Source organism: Hyperolius riggenbachi, chromosome 1 (genome assembly GCF_040937935.1).
Source record: "Hyperolius riggenbachi isolate aHypRig1 chromosome 1, aHypRig1.pri, whole genome shotgun sequence".
Taxonomy (NCBI): Eukaryota; Metazoa; Chordata; class Amphibia; order Anura; family Hyperoliidae; genus Hyperolius; species Hyperolius riggenbachi.
In genome coordinates this window covers 59,498,291-59,515,145 of record NC_090646.1, presented here as the reverse complement: position 1 = coordinate 59,515,145, position 16,855 = coordinate 59,498,291, and the positions used below count along the sequence as shown (strand labels likewise).

The 16,855-nt window shown below is 47.6% G+C and overlaps 1 protein-coding gene across 4 annotated transcripts in view; it reads left to right on the top strand.

Moving 5' to 3' along the window:
* Positions 1 to 16,855, top strand: part of SLC4A11 (solute carrier family 4 member 11) — a 268,286-nt gene that overhangs the window by 111,089 nt on the left and 140,342 nt on the right. For all 4 annotated transcript variants that reach the window (XM_068274632.1, XM_068274623.1, XM_068274641.1 and 1 more), the window contains exon 3: positions 12,829 to 12,987. In XM_068274632.1, the coding sequence (XP_068130733.1) occupies positions 12,829 to 12,987 (159 nt within the window). The remainder of the gene's footprint in view (positions 1 to 12,828; positions 12,988 to 16,855) is intronic.

Here is a 16,855-nt window from a genome sequence, read left to right as displayed (position 1 = left end):
CCTCCAATCAGCAGGGAGGGAAGGGATGCAGGCGGGGACTGGAGTTCTGCAGGAGGCGGGGAGAGCAGCAGACTGACACTATAGAGATAAACACAGCCAGCTCTGACAAGCTGTTTGTCAGCAGCGTGGCTGTGATTTATGAGGGATTGCAGAGTGCAGGGGGACCTTAGGGGGGGTTGGGATAGCAACAGAGGCTGGGCTGTATAGGCAGATCCAGCCTCTGTATGCAGATAATAATCTTCAAACCCACCTCGGGTTCTCTTTAAGGAAATAAATATGGTAGCCTCTTTCTGGTCAGTAATGTCTGAATCACACACTTGAAACAAGCATGCAGCCAATCCAGTCAGACTTCAGTCAGAGCAGCTGATCTGCATGCTTGTTCAAGGTCTATAGAGCCAGTGCATGAGCAGGACAGCCTGGTAATGGGCATGGCTTAAAAAATAAATATGACAGCCTCCGTATGCCTCTCACCTAGGGTTCACTTTAAGCCTGTAAGAAAAGATGTACAGCTGTTTCAAATGAAAAAAAAAAATACTTGGAATAAAGGTGACACAAAGGGGGACACTGGAGGCACATGTGAATATAGATGACACAGAGGGGGACATGAGGCAAGGGCGAACAGAGGTGACATGAGGCACAGGGGGAAACAGAGGAGGTACACTATACAAAAACTATAACCAGTAACTACTATATGTTATCTAAAGTTTAGATAGTTTACACAGCAAATCTAGCTGCAAACAGCTTCAGCAGTATATGATTATTTCCTCCTGTGATACAATGAGATCAGCCATGTTCTGCTTGTGATCATTACACACAGGCAAGCTGCTCTGCATCTCCACCCCTCAGCTTGTGAAAACTTCACTCCCCTCTCCTCCTCCCATCTGCCTCTGAAATCTCTGGCTAGTAACACCTCCTCCTCCTGCCCAGACTGAACTCCCATAAGCCCTTGCTACATGGGTCTCAGAGTGCCAAGGCACTAGAGAAGGTGTGGGCAAAGCTTGTTTAGTTCATAGGGAAACGGAGTATTAAAACGAAAAAAAAAAAAAAGTATTGCGCTTGAGGAATGCCCTATAAACTATATGAAAGGAACACTATTATGCAATGAATAAAAGTTTCTCGGATCCACTTTAAAAAAGAACCTGCAGTGAACTACCTGCGTCATGAAACACTGCTGTATATTGTGTTCTCCTGTAGCTCTGTGATCAGACTCGCTTTATACTGTCCGTATATATACATTTTGGAGTCATGCACTCTAATCTCTGCTGGCTACTTTGCTTCGTGTCGTCCTGCAGTCTGACTCACAGGCCCATAAAAGTCCACCAGGAAGCCAGATGCTGACTCTATCGCTCAGCATAAATGGGCAGCCGATGGCCGGGGAAACAAGGTGGAGATGAACTGTCTCCCTTCCTAGTAGTCGCCATGATGAATGTGGCAGTATTCCGGGGGCAGTATGCTATCAGCAGTGCGGCAGTTTGTGATGGGGCTATTCCATAAATTGCACAATCTCTTACTTGCAGGAGCTGTCCGGACGGGAACGATGTCACTGCTTGGCGAGTCTTTTCTCCGCGGCGTTCTACGATAAGCTGCCTTTTATTTATGTCTTTGGAGAGCGCAACTACATTACATGCCAAATGTATTCCAGGATAGGCCCCTCCTGTGGGTTGATTAATGCTTTTCCTGATTGATTTTGTTATTTCTTCTCTGGCTGAAGTTATATTGTTATCAGATGGAGTGCGGATAGTATAAAATCACTTTTTTTGTTTTATTGTAATTCTTTTATATAGCCCCAACATCTTCCGTAGTGCAAAACATTGCCGTGTTAATATTTATCCGTACATTTGTACATGTCCAGAGGGATGAATACTTTAAAGGACAACTGTAGCTAGAGGTCTATGTAGGCTGCCATATTTGTTTCCTTTTAAAGGAAAGGTTCAGGGAGGGTGGGTAAAAAATAAAAATCAAATTCCACTTACCTGGGGCTTCCTCCAGCCCGTGGCAGGCAGGAGGTGCCCTCGCCGCCGTTCCGCAGGCTCCCGGTGGTCTCCGGTGGCCGACCCGACCTGGCCAGGCCGGCTGCCAGGTCGGGCTCTTCTGCGCTCCAAGGCCCGGAACTTCTGCGTCCCACGCCGGCGCTCTGACGTCATCGGACGTCCTCCGGGCTCTACTGCGCATGCGCAGTAGTTCTGCGCCTGCGCAGTAGAGCCCGGAGGACGTCCGATGACGTCAGCGCGCCGGCGTGGGACGCAGAAGTTCCGGGCCTTGGAGCGCAGAAGAGCCCGACCTGGCAGCCGGCCTGGCCAGGTCGGGTCGGCCACCGGAGACCACCGGGAGCCTGCGGAGCGGCGGCGAGGGCACCTCCTGCCTGCCACGGGCTGGAGGAAGCCCCAGGTAAGTGGAATTTGATTTTTATTTTTTACCCACCCTCCCTGAACCTTCCTTTTAAGCAATACCAGTTGCCTGGCTATCCTACTGGTCCTCTACCTCCTAATACTTTTAGCCATAGACCCTGAATAAGCATGTAGCAGATCAGGTGTTTCTGACACCATTGTCAGATGTGACAAAAATAGCCACAGCGCTTATTTCTGGTGTGATTCAGACACTACTGCCGTCAAATATATCAGCAGGGCTTCCTGACAACTGGTATTGTTTAACCTCCTTAGCGGTAACCCCGTGCTGGACACTGGGTAAGCCGCCGCAGAGGATTTCTCCGGCCCCGCTGGGCCGATTTGCATAATTTTTTTTTCAAACATGCAGCTAGCACTTTGCTAGCTGCCTGTTTGGTCCGATCGCCGCCGATCCGTCGCAATACAGAGCCCCCCCCCCCCCCGCATACCTCTTGCGCAGCCTGGCCAATCGCCGCCAGGCTGCGCTATGGGGTGGATCGGGACTCCCTGTGACGTCGATGACATCACTCCGTTCGTCGCCATGGTGATGGGGGAGGCCCTCAAGGAAATCCCATTCAGAACGGAATTTCCTTATGGGCAAGTACGCCGGCGGCGATCAGACTGTACGGGGGGACGTCGCAGGGAGGGGGGGGAAGCATGTAGCTAGCGCTAGTCTAGCTACATGCTAAAAAAAAAAAAAGGGTTGAAAAAAAAAAAAACAGCCGCGGGAATCCTACCGCCAGGAAGGTTAAAAGGAAATAAATATGGCAGCCCCCACATACCTCTTGCTACAGTTGTCCTTTAAAGAGGAACTCCAGTGAAAATAATGTAGTAAAAAAAGTGCTTCATTTTTACCATAATTATGTATAAATGATTTAGTCAGTGTTTGCTCATTGTAAAATCTTTCCTCTCCCAGATTCACATTCTGACATGTATTACATGGTGACATTGTTACTGTGGGCAGGTTATGTAGCTGCTTCTAGCTGTTCTGGCTGTTAGAGACAGCTGTAAACAGCTAATTCCTGTCTGTGAACCTTGTTACATTGTGGCAGTTTGCCCAGAGTACCGCGGTATTCAGAGCTTCTTGTGGGAGGGGTTTCAGCACAAAATCAGTCATACAGCGCCCCCTTATGGTCTGTTTGTGAAAAGCATTATATTTCTCATGTAAAAGGGGGTATCAGCTACTGATTGGGATAAAGTTCAATTCTAGGTTGGAGTTTCTCTTTAAAGAGGAACTGCAATGAAAATAACGTAAGAATTTAAATTGCTTATATTATTATGCAATACAGTATAACCTCATTATGGTAAACTCCCAGAGACCAGGAAAAGCGGTTTCATGTATCAGAAATTGTCCTAGAAATGGCCCAGCATGGCCTGGTACATTCTCTGCTGCAAAAGACCAACTCTGTCCTCCCATTGGAGGTACAGTACAAACACTGGCACCTTTGGTTGGCTACAAGGTTAAGTATACCTTAGGGCTGAAAGCCAGGCTGGACAAATTGCTAGTACAGTATCCAGGGATTTTAAAAAATTGCAGCCATCACTAAATAGAGACAGCCACTCGCTTCCTGTGAGTGGCTCCGATACTTCAGCGGGAGGGACTTGCAGCACCTGTCCTGCCAAACGTTCAGCTCACACTTGAGCCAATCGTGAAGCCTCTCTTCAAAATGTAGCCTATTGTGATAAGCCACTCGCCTCTGTAATGCAAGTGGCTCCGATTGCTCTGCGGGCGGGACTTGGCATTCTCCTCTCCACTGTCCCTAGTTTTGCAGCGAGTAGGCCCGCTCTGATCTGCACTACAAGTGAAAGTAGCCTGTACTGCGCTCCACACGCTACCAGGAGTGTCATCACTAATAAGGGGACATATACCCAGAAGTGCGTACAATCCCGTGAGAGGACTGTGACAATACTGTTATCGGTGATTGCAAAGTGAAGGTGGTAACATTACATCCTATTTTTTTGTTTTGTTTTGTTTTTCGTTTTATATTCACATTATTCCTCATTTTCCCCAGACTGCTTATTTGTACAGTATTGTATATCCAGCACTGGTGCCATTCTTCTTGTCTTACAAATGTTATCAGGCATCGACTCACTTCCAACCAGCCTGAAGAGAGCAGCTGACCCATGGGTGTCACACTGACATATGACGCGTGCTCCGCCCACTGACACATGACGCATGCACTGCCCACTGACATGACGCATGCACTGCCCACTGACATATGATGCGTGCTCCGCCCACTGACATGACGCATGCTCCGCCCATTATTTACTATATGCAGAGTTAGCGTCACGTAGGGGCCAAAAACATGCTTACTAGAACAGTTTTATTATATCCGGGTTTACGCCCATAGATTATAATGGTGATTGGCCAACACCTGGAGAGGTAGTTTATTATACTCTCATTATTATAACAAGATTACACTGTATTCATTTATAAATGATTTACTATAGTCAGTTTGCCCATTGTGAAATCTTTCCTCAGCTCGGCCCGATTTACATTCTGAAATTTATCACAGGTGGTGATGTCTTTACTCTGACTGGTGCATCTCTGTGGAATGTTAGTTTACTGAGAGTTCTGAAGTCAGTAGAAAATATACCTGGTCTCCCACAATGCTCTGGGGGAGATTTCTCTGGTGCAGGAGACGGTTGTGTGTTCAGGTTCGTGTAGGAGGCTATCGGAGTATGATTTCCTTGGTGATGGCTTTGTATACCCCTTTAGGGCACCTTCAGCTGCCAGTGGCTTGCTTCAGGCTTCGTTTCCACTAGTGCGGTGCGATTCCGTTGTGGAAAACGCGTAAACAAATTTGCGTGCAAATTCGTACGCGTTTATGTGAATTTTAACACAAAAAGTTTAAATTTGCATATTTTTGTGATTATGCGATTTTAACCATGTCAGTGCCTGTGTGCTTTTACATTCATTTTACGCGAAAACGTACGCAAATTCACATGGAACTTTGCATGGCGAAAATGCATGCGATTTTCCTATTAGTTACATTACAGGCGAATCGCACACTAGCCTTGCGGTGTGCGAATTCTGAAGGCTCTGCTGGGCAGTTTTTTTTTTTTTGTTTTTTTTTTTTTTGCACAGCACGCCGCGCAGATTTTTGGGCTAGTGGAAACAGGCCCATTGATTATTATTGGCTATGTGAATCTGCATGCAGAAAACGCATGCAGATTCGCCCTAGTGGAAACAGGCCCTCAGATGACAAACCTTATTTTGCTGTTGAGCAGAAAAGTGTTTGGCGTTCTTTCCTGTTGGTTTGTTGTTGCAGGCTTCCTCAACCAGGGATCCCTGAGGCTTTTGCAGGGGTCCCCTGACAGTTACCCCTCCTGTGACAGTGGTGGGCTGAGAAAGATTTAAAAAAAAAAACAACCTCCTTTGGCGCCTCTGTGTCCTCGTCCCTCATTGGATGCTCTCCTCAATGGTGGTGTGTGGGCCTTTCAGCCGTTACGTAGAAATGCTTTTGGAATACTTTGTGAGTTTGTTGTCTTCCTTGGATTGAACGCTATAAATATTTTGCATCGCTCATGAAATGGAATACAGTGATGATGTAACTGTAAGCGTGGGAGATTACCGCAGTGCCTAGGCAATGTCTCGCCGGGGCCTCAGTGAAAAGGTTAATTCCCTCTGATCATTGCTGTGCGGTTAATAAGAACATGCAGCAATATCAACGGAATGTAATTAAGAATATGAAACGAATGCTTTTCAGATCTGCAGAGGCTCTGATTCTGGGATGGTGCAGCTGGGAATACCGCCCACGCCGCTCCTTCCTGCGCTCCGTGCCTCTAAAGCACTCCCCTCCGTTCTCAGTTCCCGAGTGTAAGTGACCCGCTTGCTGCCCTCCCCTGTGCTACTTGCCTAGGCTAGGTGCTTTTCCCTAAGCTGCCAGTCTGATTGGTCACAGGTGTTCCATGTTACATGCAATCTTCTACACACCACTTTAAAGAGCGTTGAGCGTGTTTGTATTACTTGTTTATGGAATGGGATTACATGTCGACCTTAAAGGGCACCTGAAGTGAGAGGAATATGGAGGCTGCCATATTTATTTCCTGTTAAACAATACCAGTTGCCTGGCAACCCTGCTGGTCTATTTAGCTGTAGTAGTGTGTGTACCAGGCAGGGTCTGTTGACCCGCACACTACATGTAGGAGGTAAAATTGGCCAATCATAATTAAAAGTGTGTACCAGGTTTAAAGGACAACTGAAATTAGAAGGCTATGGAGGCTGCCATATATTATTATTATTATTTTTTTTTTTTAAACAATACCAGTTGCCTGGCAGCCTTGTTGACCTATTTGGCTGCAGTAGTGTCTGAATCACACCAGAAACAAGCATGCAGCTAATCTTGTCAGATCTGACAATGTCAGGAACACCTGATCTGCTGCATGCTTGTTCAGGGGCTGTGGCTGAAAGTATTAGAGGCAGAGGATCAGCAGGATAGTCAGGTAACTGGTATTGCTTAAAAGGGAATGAATATGGCAGCCTCCATATACCTCTTGTTTAGTTGTCCTTTTAAAGCACTATTAAACGCAAAACTAAACCAGGCAGCCTGGATAATAACTAGATGCAGATCAATTCTGCCAAGCCTCTGCCGATTAGGTTTATCCTCCTCGCTCACCCCCAGACTGCCGTGTGATGTCACATCTGCCCTGTCCGCCCTCAGCGCCCATAGCAACAGAACACATCATTACACTGCAGGCAGGTGGGTGAGGGCCGACTGAGTGACGCAAATGTGGCATCACGCAGCGGTCGGGTGAGCAAGGTGAACACATTTATGAAGTACCTTGCCATTAAAAACAAACAAAAAAGCCTTGTGATTAAAAAATAAATTAAAAAAATGTCAGTCTGCTAAAAGGCTCTATTCAGCAATTTCAGATGGGTAAAAAAGGCTCGGGAGCCCTTATGGCAGAAAAGGCGCCACCACAAGCGCCAATTATTAATATTTAGTATTTATACAGCGCCAACATCTTCCTCAGCGCTGTACAGAGTATATTGTCTCGTCACTTCACTGTCCCTCAGAGGGGCTCACAGTCTAATCCCTCCCATAGTCATATGTCTATGCATGTATTGTGTAGTGTATGTATCAGTCTAGGGCTAATTTAGAGGGGGAGCCAATTAACTTATCTGTATGTTTTTGGGATGCGTGAGGACCCCAGAGTACCTGGAGGAAACTCACGCAGCCACTAGGAGAACATACAAACTCCTTGCAGATGTTGACCTGGCTGGGATTTGAACCGGGGGCCTAGCGCTGCAAGGCAAGAGCGCTAACCACTAAGCCACTGAAAGCCGCAATTAGTGGCAGAAAAGGGAAATTTGGGGGTATGGCGGTGCCTGCTATCAGGCGCCTAGGGGTGCTGTAATCTTCCATTTTTGCTGCAAATTGCAGGGGTTTGCATCTCCGCAAACCCCTGGCTCCTGCGATTCTATTAGGCGTCTCTGGGTGTGGATATTTGCACCGTTTGCCGATACTTGGGCGCCTCCCGCCGCCCAAATTTAAAGTGTTAGGTGTGTGTGTGTTAGGTACCACCAGGGGGAGGGGGGTGTCTTAGGTTTAGGCACTACCAGGAGGGAGGGTCTAAGTGTTAGGCTCCACCAGGTGGATGTCGAAGGGTTAGGTATCAGTAGAGGTACGGTTAGGTTTAGCTATAGAGAAAAATATTGGCAAACACTACAGATCTTTTACTTTGGAATCCAGCAGTAGAATATCGCTAATTTTAATGTATTGTTTTGCGTGATCTGACCTTAACCAGTGTCTCTGGTGTAGATTTTGTGTTCTCATTACTATTGTTCTCATGCTGAGGTGTTTGCAAGCAGGATATTGGGGAAGGAATGCTGTGGTGAATGGAATATGAAAGCTGTCATCCTTATCCGCTATTAGAAATACCTAGTTGCCTTTTGTTTTTGGATTTAGTGGTTTGAGTCCTGCCTGGAACAAGCATGCAGCCAGTGGAGTTGGATCACCTAATCTGCAAACTGGTTCTGGTTCAGTGATTGGATCCAGAGGGTCAGCACCTCTGTATAGCACACGCATCATTCCCCCGGGAACACTGCACAACCTGCACGCACATGCATCATTCCCTCGGGAATATTGCCCAACCTGTGCGCGTGCAGCATTCCCCCGGGAACACTGCACAACCTGTGCGCGTGCAGCATTCCCCCGGGAACACTGCACAACCTGCACGCACATGCATCATTCCCCCGGGAACACTGCACAACCTGCACGCACATGCATCATTCCCCCGGGAACACTGCACAACCTGCACGCACATGCATCATTCCCCCGGGAACACTGCACAACCTGCGCGCACATGCATCATTCCCCCGGGAACACTGCACAACCTGCGCACGCGTGCATCATTCCCCTGGGAACACTGCACAACCTGCACACATGCATCATTCCCCCGGGAACATTGCACAACCTGCACACACGCATCATTCCCCCGGGAACACTGCACAACCTGCACACACGCATCATTCCCCCGGGAACACTGCACAACCTGTGCGCGTGCATCATTCTCCTGGGAACACTGCACAACCTGTGCGCACATGCATCATTCCCCCGGGAACACTGCACAACCTGCGCGCGCGCACACGCATCATTCCCCCGGGAACACTGCACAACCTGCGCATACGCATCATTCCCCCGGGAACACTGCACAACCTGCACACACGCATCATTCCCCCGGGAACACTGCACAACCTGCACACACGCATCATTCCCCCGGGAACACTGCACAACCTGCACACACGCATCATTCCCCCGGGAACACTGCACAACCTGCAAACACGTATCATTCCCCCGGGAACACTGCACAACCTGCAAACACGTATCATTCCCCCGGGAACACTGCACAACCTGCACACACATCATTCCCCCGGGAACACTGCACAACCTGCACACACATCATTCCCCCGGGAACACTGCACAACCTGCACACACATCATTCCCCCGGGAACACTGCACAGCCTGCACACGCGCATCATTCCCCCGGGAACACTGCACAACCTGCACACACATCATTCCCCCGGGAACACTGCACAGCCTGCACACGCGCATCATTCCCCCGGGAACATTGCACAACCTGCACACACGTATCATTCCCCCAGGAACACTGCACAACCTGCACACACGTATCATTCCCCCAGGAACACTGCACAACCTGCACACACGTATCATTCCCCCGGGAACACTGCACAACCTGCACACACGCATCATTCCCCCGGGAACACTGCACAACCTGCACACACATCATTCCCCCGGGAACACTGCACAGCCTGCACACACGTATCATTACCCCGGGAACACTGCACAACCTGCACACACGCATCATTCCCCCGGGAACACTGCACAACCTGCACACACACGCATCATTCCCCCGGGAACACTGCACAACCTGCACACACGTATCATTCCCCCGGGAACACTGCACAACCTGCACACACGCATCATTCCCCCGGGAACACTGCACAACCTGCACACACATCATTCCCCCGGGAACACTGCACAGCCTGCACACACGTATCATTCCCCCGGGAACACTGCACAACCTGCACACACGCATCATTCCCCCGGGAACACTGCACAACCTGCACACACGCATCATTCCCCCGGGAACACTGCACAACCTGCACGCACATCATTCCCCCGGGAACACTGCACAGCCTGCACACACGTATCATTCCCCCGGGAACACTGCACAACCTGCACACACGCATCATTCCCCCGGGAACACTGCACAACCTGCACACACGCATCATTCCCCCGGGAACACTGCCCAATGGCCGCAATGTTTTGCTTTCTGGCCAGTAGCTGCTCTCTGCAGGATGATGTGCGTGTTTTGGCCCTCGCTGGTGGAGACTGTTGGTCTATCAGCCAGTTGATTAAATCTAATTTCTTAATGTGAGTTTTCAGCGCATGATATTGTATTGTTCTCCTCAGGAGTATTCAATAGCTGCTGAACCAATTCATTTCTGCAGTATCATACATAAGGTGTATCTCGGGGTCACAGAAACGGGACATGATTGCATCCAATGTGGCCAGGCTAAATCTAATAGTTGTTCTTTTAAGTTGTTTTCACTTAAAGAGAAACCTTAAAGAGAAACCGTGACCAAGGATTGAACTTCATCCCATTCAGTAGCTGATACCCCCTTTTACATGAGAAATCTCTTCCTTTTCTCAAATGGATCATCAGGGGAGGGGGGTCCGTATGGCTGATATTGTGGTGAAACCCCTCCCACAGGAAACTGTGTGGACCATGGTCCTGGCAGTTTCCTGTCTGTGAACCTCATTGCATTGTGGGAAATGGCTGTTTACAGCTGTTTCCAACTGCCAAAAAAGCATGCAGCAGCTACGTCCAGTGATATCACCTGCCAGCAGTAAGAATGTCACCATGTGATGTCTGAATGTAAATCGGGGAGAGGAAAGATTTTACAATGGGCAAACACTGACTAAATCATTTATACATAATTATTGTAAAAATGAAGCCCTTTTTATTACATTATTTTCACTCTAGTTCCTCTTTAACAACCCGTAGAAGAATACGGTACATTATTCAGGATGCCCACTTTAACGTTAAATATCCTGGTTTTAGAATCAGAAACACTTCCTATAGCTATATATTGCCGTATCTTGGTATGTAACCCCTCCCACTAAGTGATGCTTAGCGTAGGTTATTATGTGGAATTCTTCCCCCAGAGCATTATGGGAAATCGCACCGTGTCAGGCGCAGATGTGTGTAGTTACACTGCCGCCTGGCTGCATTATACCACAACTAGATGGCGCTGGTTGCCATGGACATCAGCGGCTGAATTGTTTGAGCAGAAGAGTTGTTTGTGAGGAAAGGGACCCAACACAGCTCATTAAATGGTTTCAAATGTGAGATGATTTGATAAGGACTTTTTTCTCTCTCTTTGGAGCTGATATATTTAAAGAAGCCCTGTAAAGACACATAGTAGAATGCAGGATGCCCACTTTTACATTAAATATCCTGGTTTCAGCATCTGTAACACTTCCTATAGCTGTATATTGCTTTATAATGGTATGTAAACCCACTCTCCCACTGAGGCTTAGTCTAGGCTGTTTATAATGCATAATTCTCCCCCCCCCCCCCCCATCCTGAGCATTCTGGGAGACCAGAGATCTTTTCTACTGGCTTTAGAACTCTCAGTAAATGAACATTCTGCAGAAATCCATTCTATGAAGGATGGCCTCATCGCGGTGAAAGGGTCCAGTACGGAACAATCTGCATGCAAACTGTTTTTGGAAGCCAACATCCTCCATTATGTTCATTTGGTGCATCTGTTTTGAATGCAAATTGTGCTCCTTTCCTATAATTAGGCTCTGCACATCTATGCTGCTAGTTATTCAGATGTAGCCTGCTTTGAGAAGCGCTGCCGCCTTTTCCTGCTATTCCACAAAGATCACCTACCAGTACTAAAAAGGTTTCCTTCTTTGATAAATTTCAGAAAGTAAATCGGAAAGAGAAATTTTTTTTTGCAATGATTATTGTACAAAATAATAAAGCAGATTTATTTAGAACGTTATTTTGACTATAGTTCCTCTTAAAATTCTGACCTTTTCATACACATAATTGAGTGTCCTCTGTAGTCCTGCTTGTCCTGCATCTCCTGCTAGCCGTGATTTGGATTGAGACACAAGGATAGGTGTCTACGCTCCTCTCTGAGGGACCAGCTTTGTTTAATAGTGGTGATTAACTCATCAACATGAAATGATTCCGCACAAGCCTCACTTTCCTGGAAACCGGCCGTATTTAGGAAAGTGATGCTCCACTTAGATGGCTGGCGTCCCTTGATTAGCCCACTGTTGCTGATGATTGCTTGCAGTAAGGGATGAGTGCTGTTAAAATGGTGCACTCACCCTTTTATAGATTGGCAAAGAGGGCCTGCCGCGCTGAAAGTGGAGATTGGGGTGTTTCCTATAAATCAGGACTTAAAGAGAAACTCCGACCAATAATTGAACTTTATACCAATCAGTAGCTGATACCCCCTTTTACATGAGAAATCTATTCCTTTTCACAAACAGACCATCAGGGGGCGCTGTGTGACTGATATCCGCACCCGTCCGTCTCGCCCACCTTGCTCGCCTGCCCACCTCGCTTGCCCGCCTTGCTCCCTGGTCCCGTCCAGCTGTCCGTACTGCACATGTGCAGTAGCAAAAAACAGGGACAGCTGGATGCAGCAACACAGGGAGTACAATCCCTGTGTTGTATAGGATTTCTGCTTTTTGGAAGCGTAAAAATGTAACATGGATAAGGTGAAAACGGAGGAGAACAGGTGAAAAAGCTTTGTGATTCCTGGCCATTGTGTGGCCATGTTGGTGATCGAGGAGGCTGGGATTAGTGTGCTGCAGTCACTGTATTCTGTAACCTTGTAAGTGATATTTATGGACTTTCGTATCCGGTCTAACAAATGTCTCCTTTCCAGGTTACCTTAAATGTGACACGGACGATGGCTGCGACCCCAAAGAGGAGGAGGTGGTGGGAGGAGATGAACTGTTCGATACTGTACATTCCTCCATAGTGTCTGGAGAGAGCATACGCTTCTTTGTCAACGTCAACCTAGATGGGCCCCAAAACACCACAGGTGCGTGCCAACACCATTGTATTACTTCTTTATCAGTCATTATCCTTATGTGTGTTTTTTTTTTTTTTTTTTTTTTTTTTTTTTTTTTTTTTTTAAATCTATTTTATTACTCCTCTTTAGACAGTGCACTCCACTACACCACTTGGTATAGCTCAGTGACTTGTCTGTACAGCTGTAATCCCAAAGATCACACACCAGTGTCCAGCATAGGTGGTGGGTGGAGGTCCAAGTAGCCAAAGTTCATCCAAGTATTCACAGAAGGTCTGCACATCACTTAAAGTGAAACCGAGACGAATCGCACTCATGTATTTTACCATATATATCCGTGGGAACATTAGAGAAAACACCTACCCTGCTCTCTGCTTCATTCTCCACTGTTCAGATTGCTTCTTATCACCCCAGATAAAATACCCGACTGAGCATTGTCTGGCTTTGTTCAGGAATCTTTATAGCTGAGTCTGTCTTCTGTGCTGTCTTTTCAAGCCCAAGCCTGCCCCCTTGTGGCTCTGCTCGGGAATCATTATAGCTGAGTCATAGCAAAGCCAGACTGAATGCTCAGTCGGGGATTTTATCTGGGCTGATAAGAAGCAATCTGAACAGTAAATAATGAAACAGAGAGCAGGGTAGGTGTTTTCTCTAATGTTCCCACTGATATATATGGTAAAATACATGAGGGTGCTTCATCTCTGGTTCACTTTAAACAGGAACCTTTTATTGCTCCACTAGGCCTAAGGCCCATTTAAAAATGGGAGCTAGGCTCTGGCCGCAACTCCCACACTCCTTGCCGCGCAGAGCTGACAGTTTTGCCCTAGCAACCACAGGGGCGCACGCAGAGCTGTTAAAAGCGGCTGAACTGCGCAGATGGTTTTCAACACGGACACAGGGATAGTGTACGCAGGGACACTGGTGTTTTATTATATAGGATTATCATATAGTAGCTGACCTAAGCCCATTTAAAAACTGGCTCTAGGTCTCTGTCCCGCTGCTTTATGTCAGTGCGCATGCGCCCATCCGCCTGGCTCCCTGGCCCCGTCCTCCTGTCTCAACGGCTGTCCGTGCTGCGCAAACTCGCAGTAGCACAAAAACACAGATACAGGGACAAAGGTGGACGCAGCGACACAGGGATATTATTGTATAGGATACACATAATCGATCGTAAAACTGGCAATCATTTCTGTGCCACACATGGTTCCCTTAGTCGAGGCTAAGTTACGATTGTAACTGAAGAGAGGAGTTGTGCAGTGCCAGCCACAGCATGTTCCATTTCAGAGCTGCCCAAGTTCTTCCCTGCTGCTAAATGTAATAGTCAGCCATTACTGCACTAGGGAGAATAAAGGGCGGAGCAATCATAGTCAGCGTCAGTCTGACTCGTTACAGCGGAGATCCACTGTAAGTGACGCTGTAATAAAACCTGTGTGTCTTCTGATTGGTCCTCCTCATCCTAAATAATTGCAGTTTCAGTGAGTGGAGATGTGAGAAGTGAGGCTGTTCCTCTCCATCTCCTCAGATGTATCCAGTGTCCCCGTCCATCAGCTTCACCTCGCTGTCATTGCCCGCTTATTGTCGGGCACTGCTGGCATTCTCTTGTTTACAGCTGGCACATCTCTGCCCTATAAATAATGCAGCGCTTGTCTGTAATCCCACCGGCATGGCAGATGGAAATCACATGCCCTCGCATTCCGAGATAACGCGACGCCTTCTCCGCTTTCTTCATATCCTTCAGGCTGGGATTCGTACACCCCTGCTGTCCTGCCCTCGCCTAGCCTGTGCTGCTACATCCAGATATCACATTTATTCTGCGCCTGTCCTTCACTCTTCTAGTTTGCTTCATTAAAAGTAAAGCTGGCCTAGAAAAAAAAGATCTGGGGGCTGCTAGAATTGTTCACCTTTTAAAGCAGCAGGGGCAGCCATACTATCCCAGGAAAAAAACACACATATAAGTAGATAAATACTTATTCTACTTACATTACATATATATATATTGTACTGTACAACTGCTTCAGGCATTTTCCATCTTTACTGCTGTTCACTGAAGCCAATGCAAATGTAATTTCCTCCCTTACACTTTTTTTTTCTCCCCTGCTTGAAATGGTGTATGCAGAACTGCACTGTCATATCTAGTTTGCTTTGTAAACATATGTGAGTGGAACATAGATCGGATTTCAGCAGCTCCTGCAGAGGGGTGTGGTGTATTTCCCTTCTCAGGCTCCGGTCACATTGAACTGCTCTCAACCAATCGGCAAGGAGCAGAATGTGGGAGGGGGGAGAAAGGGAGATGAGGCTTTTTTTTTTTTTTTTTTAGCTTCCCTTTCCCCGGTAATGAACCAGAATAGAGCCAGGCTGACCAAGATAAGATTCATTACAGCAGAAACATTTATGATTATATTGTAATGCAGGGTCAGGATGTTGACTACTCATTAAACACAGCACAGTGGGCAGTGTTCTCCCCAGGCTCTTTTAGCTGGGTGCTCCACCCAGCTAGTTCTGGAGAGCACCCGGCTATCATCTGCTCACCTTTTTCTGCTATTCTCTGCTCACAGAAGCACCGTCCCTAGAGTCTCATCTCGCCTCACCCGGCTACTATTTCATGCCACCCTGCTGGAAAAAATTTCTGGGGAGAACATTGGTGTATAATAGGAATTTTATTTTACGGCTGACAATCCAGCTTCAAAGCTACCTAAGCTAAGCACAGAGTTCATACTGATCCACATACTTCTGCATGTTGTCCGTTGTTCTCCCCGTTTCCCCCAGGTCCCTATAATCAATCCTTGAAAAATGTGACTTTCAGCTGAAGTCTAAAATTTTGAGACAGGAAGAGGCGGTCTTGCTGTAATGCTCTCTCCTATCGCCCTCCCACTTCCTCCTCCTCCTCCTCCCCCCCCCCCCCCCTTCCTTTCAATTCACTCATGGGAACCTGGGAATCTCATGAGAAGCCAGCCTTTTCTGTCTGAAAATTTACCGTCAGCCAAAAGTAAACTTTTCAAGGAATGAGTATGTGGAGCGAGTGGAGTGAGGAGAGCAGAGTAGGATTATCCAGGGCATCCTTGGCAGGTGCCTGAGGCAAAAGCAGGATATCTATAGCACAATCCTTACGCTCCTCTGCCAGTAACATTCTGCTCCACCATCCGTTCTGCTCCACTGACTCGCATATAAGCCAAGGGGGGTAACTTTTCAGCACATTTTTTTTGTGCTAAAAAAATTAGGCTTATACGCAAGTAGGGTTGCCGCTGTATACCAGTATGACGATATACTGCTGTTTGATTGTGTATGGTAATCATACCATGCACTATCTCCGTTTTAGGAGGGGGTGGGGCGACGTAGAGGCTGGATGCGACGCGCTGAGCGCACGAACAGCAGGAGGGGTACAAATACTCACTTGCGGGCAGCCAGCTCCGTCCTGAACGATGCACTGGCTTCATTGTTCTTCCTGTTCTTGTATCACATTTCCCTGAAACAGCGCCCCCTGGGTGCTATTACAAGGAGATGCAAGAACAGGAAGTAGAATGAAGCCATTACATCGTGAAGGACTTTGCTGCTGGCAAGTGCATATTTATCCCTCCTGCTGTGTCCTCTCTCTCCCTCCTTCCCGGCTCTCTGTGCTGCGAGCACCTAATCCTGGCTACACCTATCCCTGGCTACCTATGCTGCGAGCACCTACTCCTCACTACACCTATCCCTGGCTACCTATGCTGCGAGCATCTACTCCTGGCTACACTTATCCCTGGCTATCTATGCTGCGAGCACCTACTCCTGGCTACACCTATCCCTGGCTACCTATGCTGCGAGCACCTACTCCTCACTACACCTATCCCTGGCTATCTATGCTGCGAGCACCTACTCCTGGCTACACCTATCCCTGGCTACCTAT